General features: G+C 41.7%; 1 protein-coding gene across 4 annotated transcripts in view; it reads left to right on the top strand.

The window, feature by feature from the left end:
* LOC145539006 (uncharacterized) overlaps positions 1–14,617 on the top strand; it is a 207,820-nt gene that overhangs the window by 59,735 nt on the left and 133,468 nt on the right. For 3 of the 4 annotated variants that reach the window (XR_014077497.1, XM_081572246.1, XM_081572245.1), the window contains one exon: positions 10,481–10,548. Coding sequence is in view for 2 of the 4 variants with exons in the window: in XM_081572246.1 (XP_081428372.1) it covers positions 10,481–10,548 (68 nt within the window). In the remaining 2 variants the exon portion in view is untranslated. Of the gene's footprint in view, positions 1–2,506; positions 2,592–10,480; positions 10,549–14,617 lie in introns of those variants that run through there. The other variant, XR_014077495.1, reaches the window with a different exon arrangement.

Below are 14,617 nucleotides of genomic sequence, written 5' to 3'. Positions count from 1 at the left end.
TGGTTTATCCCAAAGAAAAGTCATGAGAATATGGGAGACTTACCCAGACTCTGACTACTTTTCCCATCTAGGGTGGGTTCCAGACACCGTCATTATACTTAAAGCCACAGGAGGAGTATTCTTATGCATGTGGCACTGCAGCTTTATTTACTTAATAACACTTGGCAATATATCTTTTCAAATGCTTAGTTTTCTTGCAACACTTTTCAGATGCTTTTGTGCCCTCAGATTTGATTATTCAGCCCACAAAGTATCTGCTCCTTAGGCTTGTCTGGGACCTTTGCTTTCAGTCTCTTGTGTCTAAGGGAAAATCAATAAGTCTTGGGCCACAAGGAATGGTTTCCCTTGTCAAAAATTATCCAGCAGAAAACTGGAATAAGCTATCAACATCTCCCTCCTTATTGTATCTTGAGGGCCAAACTAGCCCATACAGAATAAAACTTTTTAAAAGATCAAGCTATAAGTGCAAGCAAGAAGTACTTGAAAGAGATGTAGGGAGAAGCAGAAGGTGGTGGTTTCATTTGAACAAATTATCACGTACCGTTCTGTTTAAGGCACATGTGCTTCCTTTTCCTCTGTTGTGTTCATATTGGTGAGTTTTTCTCAGAGGGCAAGTGTTAGTCTAGGCAAATGTCTTCTTGGATGACCTTTAGATTCAAGTAGCAGAAAGACATGACTGCTCAATTTACATGTGAAGATGATAGCAATGAGAAGGTAGTCCATAACTGAGACTAGTTAAAAATAAAATTGCGAAGGTGAGTTTTGAGGTCAAACCCAACTTCTCTGTTTTTGTAGCCCTCTTCCCAAACTTTCTTGGATCCGCTTTATTATAACACGCTTTTATTACAAGTAGGAAGCTGCCCTATGGTATTTTGTCCACATGCAAAAGTAATTAGAATTAAAGTATTGGAAGAGTATTGCATCTCATGTCCATTTCACACTCTTATCTGACTTCTATGTACTTTGGAAAAACACCCACTGCTCCTGCAAATCTCTCTCACACAGTGTGCAGAGCAGGACCCAAGAGTCTTGGGTGCATCCCTCATAGGTGAGAGAAAACTGAGGGTCTACATAGAAGCTTTCTCTTTTATCTAGGCTGCTGAGAGAGCATTATGAACCTCAGGGGTAAAATTTTAAAATTTAAGGCAGTGGTGAAACCTTAATGCTTATCACAAACCAAAGCAAAGCAAAACAAAACTCTACCTTATTTATTAATAACTTTCCTGAGCTGAGATGGAGTGATTTTTTATGAAAAGCCATAGATTGTGAAAATTAGTTTGGTGGGTGGAGTTCAGCATTTTTTAAGTGAAAGAATAGAATAAAGGAAAACATCAAAGTATACAATAGATGATACAAGTAGATTTTCAAAGGGGCTTTTTAAAATGTGTGTCTGTGTGTCTTTGTAAGGCAAACATTTTCTCCCTGATCACAATCAGAAATAGTAAAAAAAAAAAAAAAACAAAACCTTGGCATTTCCTGCTCCAGGGGATCATCCCAACCCAGGGGTTGAACCCACATCTCTTGCATCTCCTGCACTGCAGGCAGATTCTTTACTGTTAAACCACTAGTGAAGCATTAGAAAGAAAACAAAACCATTGAGATAGGAACCTGACTTGAGAGTGGACTGATAACTAGAGGCTTGAAAGAAGCCAGTTTGGAAGAGTAGGGTTGTGATGGAGAAAGGTGGATGCTTGGGCAGGACCAGAAATAGGGTGATCCTTCGCAATTCGCCAAACTCACACAAACACCATACCATACCACATCCACATACATGATTTTTCTATCCCTAACATCACTCTCCTAAATGCCTGAAAACTCCCCAATTGCTGCCCCTGACATAACTGCCATAGACTCTACTGTTGGTCTGAAGGAGTCTTCTTGGAAAATAGCAGTCCAGATGAATGTCCTCAAGAAGAAGATCAAGAACACCCCGAGACTTCTGATTCTTTCCTGTGCTGGTGAAAACAGTTAATGAAGGGGTGAGCAACCCAACTATTCTTTAACATAGCATCCTATTTTAGTGTCTCCACTTTGAAATATTTAGATGAATAACTTCATAGATAGACAAATCCCCCCTTTTTAAGTTAGATAATAAGCAATTATAATCCAAACATGAGAAAACCAAAAGTTTAGTGTTCTTAATCACCTATATCACTTGTTCTACAAACACTGGCAACAGTCTCTCCTAAGGAAATGTCCAGTCAAAACACATCCACTGCACAATTCTTTCTAAATTGTGCAAGAAGTGTGCTTGTGTGGCTCCTTCACCTCATGTTTGATCTCAGACGGTACCTTAGAAAGGCTGTAGTCCAGGCAGCTGAGCTAAAGCCACAAGCATCAAAAGCCACAAGCATCTCCTCATTTGGGTATGCTCAACATTTTCTCACCTTTCTTGCCAACATGGAAAACTCACAGAGAGAGTGTGAGAATGAGGTTAAGGGTTTTGAGGAGAGGGGAACTGAAAAGCACTCAGCTGTGGAGACAGCGCTGGTATGTTATCAGAGAGGGTAGGCGGCTGCAGCAGCTTGCTAGGTCTTGTCAGCTGCATGGGCTGCTCAAACCCTCCCCAGCACCCTTCCTCTTCCTATGGGGTAAGAGACCGCTTCTTTCCTTTTTTGAAATTCTCTCCTGCCATCGCTTCTCTGATCCCCTACCCTAGGATGCTTTCCTATAATTACCTGCAATAAGGTGGCTGTTCAGGGCACCTCAGCTGGGAAACCTCCTTCAGTGACCTTTGGTTCTTTTATTACCATATGGAAGTTTAATTTCCACAACTATTTGCCTTAATTTTGATCTACCTTGTGACATATTTAATTGTTAGCACTTCAGTCCCGGGGGCACAAAGAGGGCTGGCTGTTGGAGTGCTTATATCGTTCTGTTTCTTAATCTAGGTGGTGATTTCAAGGGTGTGTTCACTTTGTGATAGTTCACTGAGCTGAACACTTGGCAATTTCTGCATTTCCTGTACGTATATTTCAGTAAAAGGGTTTCAATATTCCTATCTTGTCCACTAGACTATATCCTGAGGACAGTTGTCTCTATGTATTCCCTAACTTCCAGCAAATGCTTGACACTGAAAGAGTTATCAGGAGGCCTTGGTTTAAATGTTAGTGACCCTTGTTATGGAGGCAACAAGGTCCAGTAGAATAACACTATCTAGAAATATGGAGACTTGAATTCCAGTCTTGGGCCTATCGTCATTTACCTAAGCTAATTTCAGCAAGTTATTGGCCTCTCTAGATGTCAGCTTGTACAACTATAAAATAGACCCCACTGTACCTGCCTTCCTGACTTTACAAGGATTCCTTCTAGGGATTAGATGAGGTCATGGTATAAAATTATATAAAAGTGGAAAATGTCAGACAAACGTGGGGTTGGTTTTCTCAGGAGCCTCCTGCTTGCATCCGTGTCTCCTGATCTAGACTAGATTGCAGGCATCCAGGGATGGGACTTTGTACCTGTCTTTGTGCAGTAGCCATGGAGGATCATTTTAAAGGAATGTCCACTCTTCCCCCAGCCTGGCTCCCCAAGTCCCCTCACCTCAGAAAGCCTTGTGAGTAGGCTCAGGGAGAGGGGTTTTCTGAGCATTCGGGACATCTTTCAGTGAACTGCCAGAATTTGAGCATCCCAAGAGCTGCTTCCATGGAAATGTGCTCTGCCACATAGCAGACCCCTTTCTGTGTCTGGATGTTAGAGAGAACTGGAACACGCATCCAAAATGGCCTCTCCCAGAATGTTATGGGTGCAGGCTTTCAGATCCACAGTCAATAGACATCAGTGTGAGACCCACTTTTAGCCATGCTGCAGTTCAGTCTCACAATCTGAGGCCAAGCTTGGTCACCCCCACCTTCTATGCTATCCATCCACTCCTCTTCAGGCACACCCTCCTCAGGTTTATTCTAAACCCTCTTCACTTCTGTACCCACTTCACCCTGCTCCTCCTTCCTGACTTCACAACTTGAGGGCTGCTGCTCAGCCTTCTTGACTCCCTACCTCTTCCTCTCCAAACCTCCCCACTCTTTGCTAAGGATCCTGATACAGCCTTTTCACATAATTTATGAAATTGTCGTTCAGTCGCTCAGTTGTGTCCAACTCTTTGCAACCCCATGGACTGCAGCATGCCAGGCTTCCCTGTTCTTCACTATCTCCCAGAGTTTGCTCAAACTCATGTCCATGGAGTCAGTGATACCATCCAACCATCTCATCTTCTGTCATCCCCTTCTGCTCATGCCTTCAATCTTTCACAGCATCAAGATCTTTTCCAATGAGTCAGCTCTTTGCATCAGGTGGCCAAAGTATTGGAGCTTCAGCATCAGTCCTTCCAATGAATATTCAGGGTTGATTTCCTTTAGGGTTGACTAGTTTGATCTCCTTTCTGTCCAAAGGACTCTCAAGAGTCTTCTCAAACATCACAGTTTGAAATCATCAATTCCTTAGTGCCCAGCCTTCTTTATGGTTCAACTCTCACATCCATACATGATTACTAGAAAAACCATAGCTTTGACTATACAAACCTTTGCTGGCAAAGTGATGTCTCTGCTCTTTAATATGCTGTCTAGGTTTCTCATAGCTTTCCTTCCAAGGAGCAAGCATCTTTTAATTTCCAGGAGGGCTGTAGTCACTGTCTCCAGTGATTTTGGAACCCAAGAAAATAGTCTGTCACTTTTTTTGCTTTTTCCCCATCTATTTGCCATGAAGTGATGGGATAAGATGCCATGATCTTAGTTTTTTGAATGTTGACTTTCATGAAGAACCCCACTCTAAGCAGAAACCACAGTTTGAGCTGCACAGTCCTGTATGTGTATCCCTACATAACTTTGCCCAGTCAGTTTCATTGCCAGTTTGTCCTCTGATCAGAGCTGTATCTTCTACCAGTATCAGATAGACAGTGGGGGCAACTTACAAATAAGTGTTGTGAGAATAAAACCACCAAGGTGTTGAAAGAATTCTTATGCTAACCTGACTCTGAAAACAGAATGAATGAGGTAACTACATTTTAGAGTCATTGTGCATTTGCCTGTTGAATCATTCTCTGAAGTCTTTCTGATTACAACATTAACTATGAATTCATTTTCCATCTGTATAGGAAACCATGATACCCGGTAATGTGAGCGATGCCTGTATTTAACTCATTTAGAAATGCTGGAATTCACGTTTTGGCATGCTCCAGCAATAACGGACTGAGAGATGCTCATTTGTAGACAAGCCTGCCATGGAGGCATGAGCAGGTCCTAACAATGCCAACTGTTAGGATCAGCCATTGCCAGAGATATGTGAAATACAAATAAATACTTTTCTCAAAAGGTTTGCAATAATGCCCTATTCCAATGTAACCCTAGAAAAAAATTGATTAAAATAATTGTATTGTCATCCCTGAATGTATTGTCCTTACTTTATGGTCTTCATCAAACAAAACCACAGAAATTCCTTTGATTCTGAGAAATAATGGCTGTTTCTACAGAAGGAATTGGTGGTTTCCAGGACCATGTCCTTGGGTAGGTTGTAAACCACAGGGTGGAAGCTCTACACTGTGAGCTGGGTAAGGTGCCAGTTTCACTGAACATGAACGTGAGACCGTAAGAGCAAGTGCAGGTCACTACTTCTCTGAGTTGCCTCTATATTCATCTCCTCCTATATTCAAGATAGGAGGAACTAAACTTGCTTCTTAAGGTGGAATCAAACACTGGGTGGAATATGCATATCTTTTAGGACTCTGCTGCTCCCAGGGGGTACCCCAAAGAAGAGAATGAGGATGAGCTTGCCTGCTCTGATTCTCCCAGGAGTGAGGGGGATGCAGCTCTGCATCTACTTTCATAAAGGGAATGATAGGGGAGAAGTATTAGCCTCAGAAGAAGAGAGGAGAGTTATACCCTCCTCAGTTCATGGCTCCCAGTCATCACCGTTCTGGGCAAGGCCTTCTCTCAATTTGTTAGGCTTTGTTTTATTTATTTAATACATTTCCTTTTCATATCTGACTTCTCTTTGCCCCCACCTCAGATACTAATATGTACTTGGGTGTATATTAATACATTTGAAATTTCATGATGCTATATCATCTTTGTACACATTTTAAGTATATATGAAAGTATATAAATATATATGATACATGGCAGTGAACTATGGAATTCATTCTTTTTCTTCTTTTTTTACTCAGTTCTATGCTTTTAAGACTTGCCCATGTGAGAGATGCTCATTTGTAGACAAGCCTGCCATGGAGGCATGAGCATGTGCTAATGCATGCCAGTATTCCCTATTCATGTAGTCATTTCCCAATGATGGATACAGAGATAGACCATACAACCTAATGGTTAGGAATGCACATATGGGAGCCAGACTACCTGGCATCATTCCCACTTACCAACTGTGTGAACTTAGACCATTTACTCCACCACCCCTTACCTGTGTTCTCATTTCTAAAACAGAAATAGTAAGAGTGTTTATTTCATGTAGAGTACTGAGAACATGCAAAGGACAGAGCCCAATAAACACTCAGGAAGCGTTAGTCATCACCATCATCAATTCCCACACCCAGTGGTGCATAGAACACCCTCATAATGCATCCCTTAATGGACCTGTGCCTGAGTTTCTCGGGGGAGTCTACACCCCCCAAGAGAGAGGGATGGCTGGGTCACAGGGCGTAGGCACTCTTAGTTTCACCAAGTACTGCCAAATTGCTCTCCAGAATGACTGTGCCAGTCTACATTCCCACCATCAGTCCCTGAGGGTTCCGGGAAAAGTTTTCTCAGCCAGTGAGAGCACAGATTTTAACAAGTCTCCTCTCTGGTTGCACTGACATCATTTGTCTGGGAGACTTCTGTCCAAGTTGGGTGGAGAAACAGCTCTAAGACACGTGGCTAATTTAGAAGTCTCTGCTGTTCTGCTCTCCAGAGCCCTAAACTCTGTGGTAATTATCAAACAGTAGGCTCAAGCCTTGGAGGGGGGTGGATATCAGAATCATCCTGGAGGGGTGCAGTTCAAAGTGCTTCACCAGGGCATTCTGACTCACACACCCTAGGAGAGCATGCAACACTCACTCCCTAACCCCAAGTAAGAGTCCCTGCCTCTGGGACCCACTGTGCTGATGGACGGACGTCAGCACAGGACAAAAGGTGGGGAACCACTGGGGGGAGGCAGGCCTGCGATGACCCAGGGCCCTGGAATTTTGGGAGGCTGCAGGTTGCTGATGCAACCTAATGGAGTGGGAAGGTCCCCTTGTCCAGAAAATTCTCCTACTTTCAGACATGTCTCTATGGCCTGGATGATACCAGAAATGTCACTACTCAATTCAGTCTTTTAAATTAAGTTCATATTTTCTGTTGATGACTGTGCTCTATCAACACATTACCTGGGCTTTGTTGCCTACAGCCCAATACCTGCTTGTACCCAAAGTGTAAGCATCTAAGGTGGGAGTCATTTAGGGACTTAGAGGTTTGGTAACAAAGTATGATCAATGTATGATAGATTTGGTAGATATGTGTCCAGGCTCCTCTCTCAGGGACTGTGAGTACAGCTCCAGAGGAGATTCTGAGGCCCATGGAAGGGTGTCATTTAAATTCATCCTTGTGCATACATTATCATAAAGATAATAAACCCTATATTTAATAACTGCCAGTTTGAAAGCTGATATTGGGGGTAGGGTTTGGGCACAGGAGGAAAAGGCAGAGACTAGATTGCAAAGGTAGGAGAGGTTGGAATGCGGAAAACCACAAGCACTAAAAGAGGCTGGGGCTTGAGAACTGTGTCCAGTTGCCAGACAAGGAGGCTCTGTGCCAGTTTCCCATGATTTCTCCCTTACAGCATATGCCATCCCCATCCCACTCCTACATCGGGAAATGGGGTTGAAGCCAGACCCCATGGCATCTAGGGGAGGGAAGGCATCTTATATTTTGTCTCCCCAGTTTGGTGCCAAATTGTTATTGATGAGTGTCTTTGTCTCTTCCCTCTGGGACCAGGCCCTGTGGATATAGCTTCCATGGCTCTACAAATGAGGTTCCTCAGTCCCCTTGCAAAGATTTGCCCTGCCCCAGAAGAGACAGGCCCAAAGGGGAAATTTAAGCCAATCTTACACAGAAACTGAATCCTGGCCCAAACTACTGTGGCCTCTAGTTTATCCCTGACTTTGACCACCCCCACCCTACAATTCTGAAAATTAGGTCTCTCAGCCTTGATTCAAAAATATTTATGAAGCCCCTCCTGTGAATGAGGCACTCTGGTCTTTACTGGAGACGCAATTATGATAAGGTACTTGACCTTGCCTCATGGAAATTATAGGCTAGGGTCCAGTAAGTAGAAAGCTGTAGTAAGCTGTGATGAACACTGGGATGGGGAAATGGAAGCATGTAGGAGGATAGCTAATCCAAACTTGGGGAGGAGGAATGGGGCAGGAAAGACTTCCGAGAGGAAACGTTAGCTAAGTCCTGATCCGAAGTGCAAGTAGAAGTGAACCCAGCAAAGAAGATGACTGTGAATATGGGTGGGTCAGAGATTTTGGAGAAAGGAACAGCAAGTTCAAGGGCCTAGAGATTCAAGAAAGCAGGACAGGTTCAAGGGTTTAAATATAATTCTATACAGCTAGAGCCACAGAGGATCATGGAAGAAGGGCAAGAGATGTGACTCAAATAGTAGGGAGGAGGTTGGAGGCTTAAGAGGGAGAGGATATATATGTAATTATGACTGATTGTATATAATTATGACTGATTTGCATTGATGTACGGTAGAGACCACCACAAGACTGTAAAGTAATTATCCCCGCCCCAAAAAAGGTGACATGGCAACTTTCTCAAATCCACTAAAAATGAACATGTGGAAGAAGGAAGACAGATTGTGTCTTGTCTCCTCCAGCAAAGGAGGAGACAGTAGGCAGAATCCAGTTTAGTGCAGACAGCAGAGCGCTGGCTTTGGAAATTTACTGGTTTAGTGAGTAAAACAGGTTTATCTCTTAGGCAAATCACTTCTCTCTAGGCCTCATTTTCCACATCTATAAAATGGAACTAATAAAACCTTTCTTACAGGATAGCTATAAAAATTAAAGATGATATGTCAGGTTACTTTTATGTAAAGAAAAAGTAACCTGACATACAGTAATTAATAAATAATAGCTGCTAAAAAAAAAAAAGTAAGGAGGAGCCAGATTATCATGGGCCTTACAAGCAGAAAGATCATACACATTTATTGTCCAAATTGAAGACCCAACAGTTATAAACTGGGACCGTTCTGACAAACAAATCCACATCATCACTTTATTTATAAATTAAGAGATTTAGCTCTAATTGAATCCAGGTCTGTGTTTTCCCATACTGAGCCCCACCTGCCTGAAATCCCTCCTGTACAGAGGGTCTAACTTGTCCTTGCTGAACTTCTCCTAGGAGAGAACCTGCTTTTCTGCATATTATATTTGGATTCACATACTGCCCTGATTTCTGGGTAACCCATATATATGTCCAATCCCATAGTTATAACCTCCTGATCCTCCTTCTAATAGACTAATTGACCTCCTTCCCAGAGGCCAAGATTGTTCTCCAATATGTGCCCTTTAAATGCGGGTGGAAATACTTTTATATTCTGCCCGTCTTGTCAGTCTTACCTCAGGGCAGTTTAACCATGGGCTTCCAGAAGATATGATATCTACAGTCTTGAAAAAGATACTCTTATCATATGTCTCCTAATAAAATAAACCTACTTTTCACACTAAGATTGCTTCACTTTTTACTGACACCTAAATATACACTGGGGCTGCCACAATGGCTTAGTGGGTAAAGAATCCCCCTGCAATTCAGGAGACACAGGAGATGTGGGTTCAATCCCTGGGTTAGGAAGATCTCCTGGAGAGGAGAAGGCAATGGCACCCCACTCCAGTACTTGTGCCTGGAAAATCCCATGGACGGAGGAGCCTGGTAGGCTGCAGTCCATGGGGTCGCTAAGAGTCAGACACGACTGAGCGACTTCACTTTCACTTTTCCCTTTCATGCACTGGAGAAGGAAATGGCAACCCACTCCAGTATTCTTGCCTATAGATTCCCAGGGACGGGGGAGCCTGGTGGACTGCCATCTATGGGGTCGCACAGAGTCGGACATGACTGAAGCGACTTAGCAGCAGCAGCAGTATCAGAAGGCTCGAGTTCACATCCAGGCCACCCACTTACTAGCTCTATGAAGTTAGACAGTCTGCTTGACTTCTATGAGATACATTCTCCCATTTGCAAAATAAAACAGTGCCAGTTTCATGCAGTTGTTAGGAAAAGAACATGGGTGATAGAACCTAGCTCAGTGTCTTGATTTGTGATTTGTGGAAGAGACTCAGTAGAGCTTTCTTTCTTTCTTTTTTAAAAGAACTTGAACTTGGCAGCAGCCATGAACAAGTACAGAAGGAAACAGCCTTAAAAGATCAATCACATTTCCTAGGTTCAAAGGTACAATAGCAATTATTTATATTCTTCAAACTCAACCACGCTTATTCTAACCCTGTTCTCCATGGTTGCAGGTGGAAACCTCACCTTTGTATTCCCCTGTGGTTACCAACTGTGGATGCTTCCATTAAGTGGGGCTGTGGTAAGTACATAGAGCATCTGTTCTTTTATTTTTTTTTTCTTCCAGTTTCATTGAAATATAATTATTATACAGCACTGTATAAATTTAAGGTGTACAGCGTAATGATTTGACTTACATGCATCATGAAATGATTACCACAATAAATTTGCATGCCTGCATGCTCAGTCACCAGTAATGTCCGACTCTTTGTGACCCCATGGGCTGTAGCTTGCCAGGTTCCTCTGTCCGTGGGAAACTGGAGTGGGTTGCCATTCCTATTCCAGGGAATCTTCCCAACTCAGGGAACAAACCTGTGCTTCTTGTGTCTGTCTCCTGCATTGGCAGGTGGATTCTTCACCACTGCACCATCTGGAAAGCAGTGGATGTCAGTCATCTCATATAAATAAAATTAAACAAATCGAAAGAAAAGTATTTTTCTTGTGATGAGAATTTAGGATTTACACCCTTTCATATATAGCATACAGCAGTTTTAATTATATTTATCACATTATACATCACATGCATCCCTAGCACTTATTTATCTTATAATTGAAAGTGTATCTTTGACTGCCATCATTCAATTCCCCCTCAACAACCTCCACCTTCAATAACCACTAATCTGATATCTTTTTCTGTAAGTTTGCTTGTTTTTTAATGGAGTATCATTGACCTACGACACTAAATCAGTTCTTAACTATGTCTAGTTGCACCTATGACCATACAAAGATACTACATAATTATTGACTATATTCCTCACGCTGTATGCTTCATACTCATGACTCATTTATTTTTGCAACTGAAGTTTATATCTCTTAATCTCCCACACCTATTTCTCTCTTCCCCTCACCTCTCCCCTCTGGCAGCCTCCTGTTTGTTCTCTATCTATGACTATTTCTGTTTTGTTATGTTTATTCTTTTTTTTTTTAAATTGCACATATAAGTGGCAAAATACAGCATTTGTCTTTTTCTGTTTGATTTATTTCACCAAACATAATATCCTCTAGGTGCATCCATGTTGTTGCAAATGGGAAGATTTTGTTCTTTATTATTGGATAAGTAGTATTCAATTGTATGTATGTATATATATTTGTGTGTGTATATATGAATATATATATACACCCCACATAAATATGTATGCAGTATATATATACCATATGTGTATATATACCACACAAATCTGTATGTGTATATATATATGTATACACACACACACATATACCACACACATCTTTATCCATTCATGTATTGATGGGCACTTAGGGTTGCTTCCGTACTTCGGCTATTATCAATAATGCTGCAGTGAACATAAGGGTGCATATACCTTTTTGAATTACTATTTTTGTTTTCTTCAGATAAATACTCAGGTTAAATTTGCAGACTCTTATGGTAGCTCTGTTTTTAATTATTTTAGGAATCTCCGTACTGTTTTCCTTATTCCCTATATCAATTTACATTCCCACCAACAGTGCACAAGTGTTCCCTTTTCTCCACATCCTTGACAACACGCTATTTGTTGTCTTTTTGATGATAGACATTCTGATAGGTGCGAGGCAGTATCTCACTGTGGTTTTGCCTTGCATTTCCCTGATGATCTATGATGTGATATTGAGTATCTTTTCACGTTCCTATTAGCCATCTGTGTGTCATCTTTAGAGAAATATCTTCTCTTGTCCTCGGCCCATTTTTTAATTGGGTTGTTTGTTTTTGTGATGTTGCATTGCGTGAATTCTTTGTATATTTTGGATATTAACCCCTTCCCAGCTATGTTGCTTGCAAATATCTTCACATATTCAGTAGGCAGACTTTTCTTTTTGTTAATAGCTCACTTTCCTGTGCAGAACTTTTTAGTTTGATGTATTTGTTTATTTTTGCTTTTAATTCCCTTGCCCAAGGAGACATATCAAATATTTTTTTTTACTAAGGTTGATGCCAAAGAGCATACTGCCTATATTTTCTTTCAGAAGTTTTTTTTTTTTTTTTTTTTTGGCTGTGCCCTGTAGTGGGCAAAATCTTAGTTCCCCAACCAGGGATCAAACTGGTGCCCTCTGTAGTGGAAGCAAGAGGTCTTAACCACTGAACCTCCAGGGAAGTCCTCTTCTGGAAGCTTTATGATTTCCAATTCCTTTGAGTCTTTAATCAATTTGAATTTATATGTGTCTATGGTGTGAGAAGGAAATGGCAACCCACTCCAGTGTTCTTGCCTGGAGAATCCCAGGGACGGCGGAGCCTGGTGGGCTGCCGTCTATGGGGTCGCACAGAGTGGGACACGACTGAAGCAACTTAGCAGCAACTTAGCAGTAGCATGGTGTGAGAAAGTAGTTTAGTTTGATTCTTATGCATGAAGTTATCCAAGTTTTCCAACATCATTTATTAAAAAGTCTGTCTCTTTCCATTGTATATTTTTGCCTCTTTTGTCATAGATTAATTGCTCATATAAGTGTGGGTTTGTTTCTGGACAGTCAGTTCTGTTTCATTGACTTGTGTGTCTGCTTCTGTTCCAGTACCATACTGTTTTCACTACTGTAGCACCATGAAATAATTTGAAATAAGGGAATGTGGTACCCTCAGCTTTGTTCTTGTTTCTCAAGACTGTTGTGGCTATTCAGAGTTTCTGTGTTTCCATACAAATTTTAGAATTATTTGTTCTATTTCTGTGAAAAATGCCTTCAGTATTTGGATAGAGATTGCATTGGATCTGGGATTGCTGGGATTGTATGATCAGTTCATTTCAGTTCAGTTGCTCAGTCTTGTCTGACTTTGTGACCCCATGGACTGCAGCATGCCAGGCTTCCCTGTCCATCACCAGCTCCCGGAGTTTACCCAAACTTCTGTCCATTGAGTCGGTGATGCCATCCACCCATCTCATACTCTGTCGTCCCCTTCTCCTCCTGCCTTCAATCTTTCCCAGCATCAGGGTCTTTACAAGTGAGTCAGCTGTTCACATCAGGTGGCCAAACTATTGGAGTTTCAGCTTCAACATCAGTCCTTCCAATGAATATTCAGGACTGATCTCTTTAGAATGGACTGGTTGGATATTCTTGCAGTCCAAGGGACTCTCAAGAGTCTTCTCCAACACCACAGTTCAAAAGCATCAATTCTTCGGTGCTCAGCTTTCTTTATAGTCCAACTCTCAAATCCATACATAACCACTGGAAAAACCATAGCTTTAGCTAGATGGACCTTTGTTGGCAAAGTAATGACTCTGCTTTTTAATACTGTCTAGGTTGGCCATAACTTTCCTTCCAAGGAGTAAGCGATTTTAATTTCATGGCTGCAATCACCATCTGCAGTGATTTTGGAGCCCAAGAAAATAAAGTCAGCCACTGTTTCCACTGTTTCTCCATCTATTTGCCATGAAGTGATGGGACCAGATGCCATGATCTTAGTTTTCTGAACACTGAGCTTTAAGTGAAGTTTTTCACTCTCCTCTTTCACTTTCATCAAGAAGCTCTTTAGTTCTTCTTCACTTTCTGCCATAAGGGTGGTGTCATCCGCATATCTGAGGTTATTGATATTTCTCCCAGCAATCTTGATTCTAGCTTGTGCTTCATCTAGCCCAGTGTTTCTCGTGATGTACTCTGCATATAAGTTAAATAAGCAGGGTGACAAAATACAGCTTTGACGTACTCCTTTTCCTATTTGGAACCAGTCTGTTGTTCCATGTCCAGTTCTAACTGTTGCTTCCTGACCTGCATACAGATTTCTCAGGAGGTGGGTCAGATGATCTGTTATTCCCATCTCTTTCAGAATTTTCCACAGTTTATTGTGATCCACACAGTCAAAGGCTTTGGCATAGTCAATAAAGCAGATTTAGATGTTTTTCTGGAACTCTCTTGCTTTTTTGATGATCCAGTGGATGTTGGCAATTTGATCTCTGGTTCCTCTGCCTTTTTTAAAACCAGCTTGAACATCTGGAAGTTCACGGTTCACATGCTGTTGAAGCTTGGCTTGGAGAATTTTGAGCATTACTTTACTAGCGTGTGAGATGAGTGCAATTGTGCGGTAGTTTGAGCATTCTTTGGCATTGCCTTTCTTAGGGATTGGGATGAAAACTGACCTTTTCCAGTCCTGTGGCCACTGCTGAGTTTTC

Source organism: Giraffa tippelskirchi, chromosome 2, assembly GCF_054371585.1.
Source record: "Giraffa tippelskirchi isolate mGirTip1 chromosome 2, T2T-mGirTip1v1.2.pri, whole genome shotgun sequence".
Classification (NCBI taxonomy): Eukaryota; Metazoa; Chordata; class Mammalia; order Artiodactyla; family Giraffidae; genus Giraffa; species Giraffa tippelskirchi.
Note: the sequence above shows the minus strand (reverse complement) of the source record. Positions and strands in the feature narration are given on the sequence as shown.